Source organism: Gastrolobium bilobum, unplaced genomic scaffold (assembly GCF_033153095.1).
Source record: "Gastrolobium bilobum isolate Gb01-03AN ecotype WA unplaced genomic scaffold, APGP_CSIRO_Gbil_v1 utg2909, whole genome shotgun sequence".
Taxonomy (NCBI): Eukaryota; Viridiplantae; Streptophyta; class Magnoliopsida; order Fabales; family Fabaceae; genus Gastrolobium; species Gastrolobium bilobum.
The window spans coordinates 222366-226270 of record NW_026897436.1 but is presented as its reverse complement, the minus strand read 5'-3'; the positions used below and the strand labels follow the sequence as shown (position 1 = coordinate 226270).

Genomic DNA, 3905 nt, shown 5'->3' with positions numbered 1-3905 from the left:
ATCTAATCCACCCGTTTTGACGGCTCTACGGATTGACCCGTCGAAATCAACCAAATTGCCACCTCGATCTACGTGTAGTTTCTCTTTTTGCATATGACAACCTGTGTGACGCAATGCATTTCCTCTTTTTTATTTTATGCAACTTTCTTTGGTGATAAAATAACACTTATAACAGTTATATACTTATATCCTTTTATTTATTAATAGAAATATTTTTTCATGTATTATAGGGCACTTTTCATTAATCAATAGATGTATTCCTAATTGATGTGTCCATCAATTAATTTTTTAAAGAAACGTGTCTTTATATAATAACGAGATGTGTCTATTAATTAATAGATATGCCTCAAAGAAATGTAACTTTATACTGCAAGGGACATATCTTTTCAGCAAGAAAGAGATGTATTTATTCAATTAACTACATCGAAAAGACATAGTAAATTTTGAATCACCAAAAGATAAAAAATAAAAAATAGTTTTCTTTTGAAAACAAAAAATATTTTTTTAATGTTTAATAAATTTTGTAAGTTGCAAAATCTGATAGCTGGATTGTCCGCATGAATGTTTTGCCACAATCACAAAATACAGCTATTTTCTTCTATCACAAATATGAAGTTATCATTACTTATTTATTTTTTATATTAGGAGATATCTTTTTTGTAATTATTGTTTGGGCCTAACAGAGGTCCTATACTCCTATTTATACAATACCTTCGTGCCAAAAAATTAATCGGCCAATATTTCAAGCCCATTTAAGCTTTTTGGGTCATTACTGTATGTATTGATATTGATAACTCTATTTGAGTTACACTGTTGAGGCCTAAAGGGTGACTTGAAAAGTAAGATATATAGTTGGAGGGTTGTTAGCAAATTGACAGAAGAGTCCAAACTAATCTAAAAAAGAGAGAGAAAGAGAACAGTCCAAAGTTATTACTATTATCTTTTGTACCAAAAAAATTACTATTATCCAACTTAACACAAATGACAAAAGAGAAATGAGATACTAAAACAATAATAATATATTCTTTTTTGGAGGAAGGAGAGGGTTTATATATCATTACACCAAGTCTTAACATTTGGGCAAACCCTTTGGGGGAGGAAGAATTTGTGTGTGACGATAAGTACCATCTTGCACTAGGAACACCATAGCCATGCCCCAAGTATGATGGCGCTCTATATGGCAATGCATCAACCACAAGCCTAATCATAAATCAAATAAATATTGAAGATATAAGTCAAGTAAAGTACAAATTCATGAAATAATTATAATTTCAAACTTATTAGTCAAACAAGAGGAAATGTTTGAAAATTCACCTGGATTATTTGCCCTGAATCTGATGGCAACCCAACCATTATTGGGAACTCCAACCGTGGTCTGCTCTGGTGGGTCAATAAGATTATAATTTTGAGGGTCTTTTTTGGGGTCAAAATTCCCAAAACCCCAACCCACCACACAGAAGCTATATCCATGCAAATGAACAGGGTGATTATCACTTGCTAACACATTGGTTCCCTGCAAAATAAGCTCAACACTGGCATTATAGTCCAAAACCAACGCTTTGGTCCCAAATGCTGGGGTCAAAAGATATTCTGGCAATTTATCAGCTGTGTAATTGAATTCCATCCTTGGATTTTTTGGAAAATCCATTTCAAATACACCAGGGATTTTATAGTAGTAGGCTCTAAGAAAATCTATATGTGGATATACAAGGCTAATGTTGTTCACACTAGCTGCAAACCTTTTGCCAAATGGGCCTGTGCAAGGTTTACCAGTACAATTAAGCAGATTAACAGAAATGGTGAACAACAAATGTGTGTCCACTTCTGTTGGGACTTTGATTGGGTGGGTTTTGCTTGCAAGGCTTCTGAATTGCTTAGTAAAATCAGTTGCTGCTTGTGTTTTGTTATAAGGAGGAAGATGAGGAAGAATTGGACTTTTTCTGTGATGGTTGGTGGAGCCATGATACATAAGCAAACCTGTTGTGGTTGTCTTATCAAAACCAGAACCAAAAGCACTTGAATATGCCCTTCCAGCCATGGAATAGTGACCAGGAGGTTGATTTGCTTCCAATAAAATGTCCATAGATTGGCCAGGTGTGATCATTATGTAATCTGTTTTTATTGGTTTCAGATAGCATCCATCTATACCTACCACTGTCAATTTGTGTTTTTCAATGGCAAAGAAAAGTTCCTCATCCATCACTGCATTGATCATCCGAAGAAGATATGTTTTTCCATATTCCACATTCATCTTAAAAGTCTCTATCAGATAAAATGGGAAAACTTAGTCTCTCTTGGAGAGAACTAACAAGAAGTTTATAAACAAATGAAAAATGTGTAGTGTAACATATTTGTATATGTAATATACTAATATAGTGTAGGAAGTAGTGTACCTTTTTTGGAGCATGGATATAGATAACCCGGTTGACCATTTATGGTGTATGCATCTGATAGAATTGGCTCTCCTCCTGTTTTGTTTGCTTTCTCTGGAATGTCCATAACTTCTTTCTTCCACCACTCTCCTTCACAATGATGCAAAATCCAATACAGAAATAGTAGTAAAAAATCAAAAGGAAAAAATGTAGATAAAGTTCTTGTGGGTAAAGAGTACCTAATATGATTGGAACCTCAGCATGGGGTTTGGGAAAGGGATAACTGTATCCACGCTTGGGATTAATGATGACAAGTCCATGAACTGTAGCTCTTGCCCACCCATTATGTGCATGCCACCATATTGTTCCTTCTTCCGTAGCCAAATGGATAATCTGTTTGAACATATCTCCTGGTTGAATTGGGCATTGTGTTACGTATTCAGGTCCATCATACCATGGATTCCTCTCTTGTCTTGCTCCATGCCTGCAAAGACTCTTCCAATCATATACTAAATAAAATTAAGTTTAATATATAAAAATATTGGGAAAGATTATACTTACCATTATTTTAGACTTACCACTCTTATTATCGGTTTAATTATTGTTGGATCACTTTAAAATCAAAAGTTAAAATAAAAATAAAAATAACTACCATTGATTTCAAATTAATCCAACAATATAAAAATAATAAGTCAAAAATGATAGTAGGTATAACCGTCCCCTAAACATTAACAAAATATATTTCAGATAGCCACATACCAATGTAGTGTTATGTTATATTTTGCCTGGTTATAAACCTTGACTATAAGCTTGTCTCCTCTATGAACTTTCAAGGTTGGACCCGGAAATTCCCCATTTACTGTTAAAATGTTCTTGGTAATACATAGTCTAGTGAAAGATGAAGATTTTATCTGCAGAAACAAAATCCGTATACAAAATTGTGCAAGTTTTAAGGTGCTAGAAGTTGTGGTTCAGCAATTAAAGTTGTGTGACAAGGAATTGAAAACTGAAATTAGATTCCACCATACCACCATTGCTAGTGAGACAAAGGAAGCACTTACCACAAACTTGTAATGGTGAACTTTTCCATTTGCAGTATAAATCAGAAGAACAAAAAGTACAGAGAATGCCAAAACTTTAAACGGAGAAGCAGGAGTCATGGAGAGCATCAGTGAATCGGATCATACACTAAGGCTTATGGTCTAAATGTTTATACGCTCTAGATTCTCTGATAAATTGCTCAGATTTACCTTCCATATATAAAATATCATTGGCAAATGTATTATGTACCCGGTTGAAGGTAAACCTGTTTAATTTAACAAGTTTATCAATTCTCTTAATTAATTGAATCATAAAATATAAAAAAGGAGAATTGATACTCTCAATATTATTTAAAATAATTATGTGAGAGGATCTTATTAATTCATGGACAATAGTGTTGATTTTGTTATTATTTATTCTATTTTTTTTCTTTCAACTCTCATTAATGCTGTTAATTTGTTCATAAATAATTATATACTTTCCCCAAAAAAA

General features: G+C 33.3%; 1 protein-coding gene across 1 annotated transcript; it reads right to left on the bottom strand.

Annotated features, from left to right (window-relative positions):
• Positions 1 to 1069: 1069 nt before the first annotated feature.
• On the bottom strand, positions 1070 to 3532 carry LOC133306891 (laccase-14). Its single transcript, XM_061507270.1, is given in 6 exon segments — positions 1070 to 1200; positions 1315 to 2262; positions 2406 to 2522; positions 2612 to 2856; positions 3132 to 3283; positions 3434 to 3532. Coding segments are annotated over 6 exon segments (1692 nt in total).
• Positions 3533 to 3905: the final 373 nt, after the last annotated feature.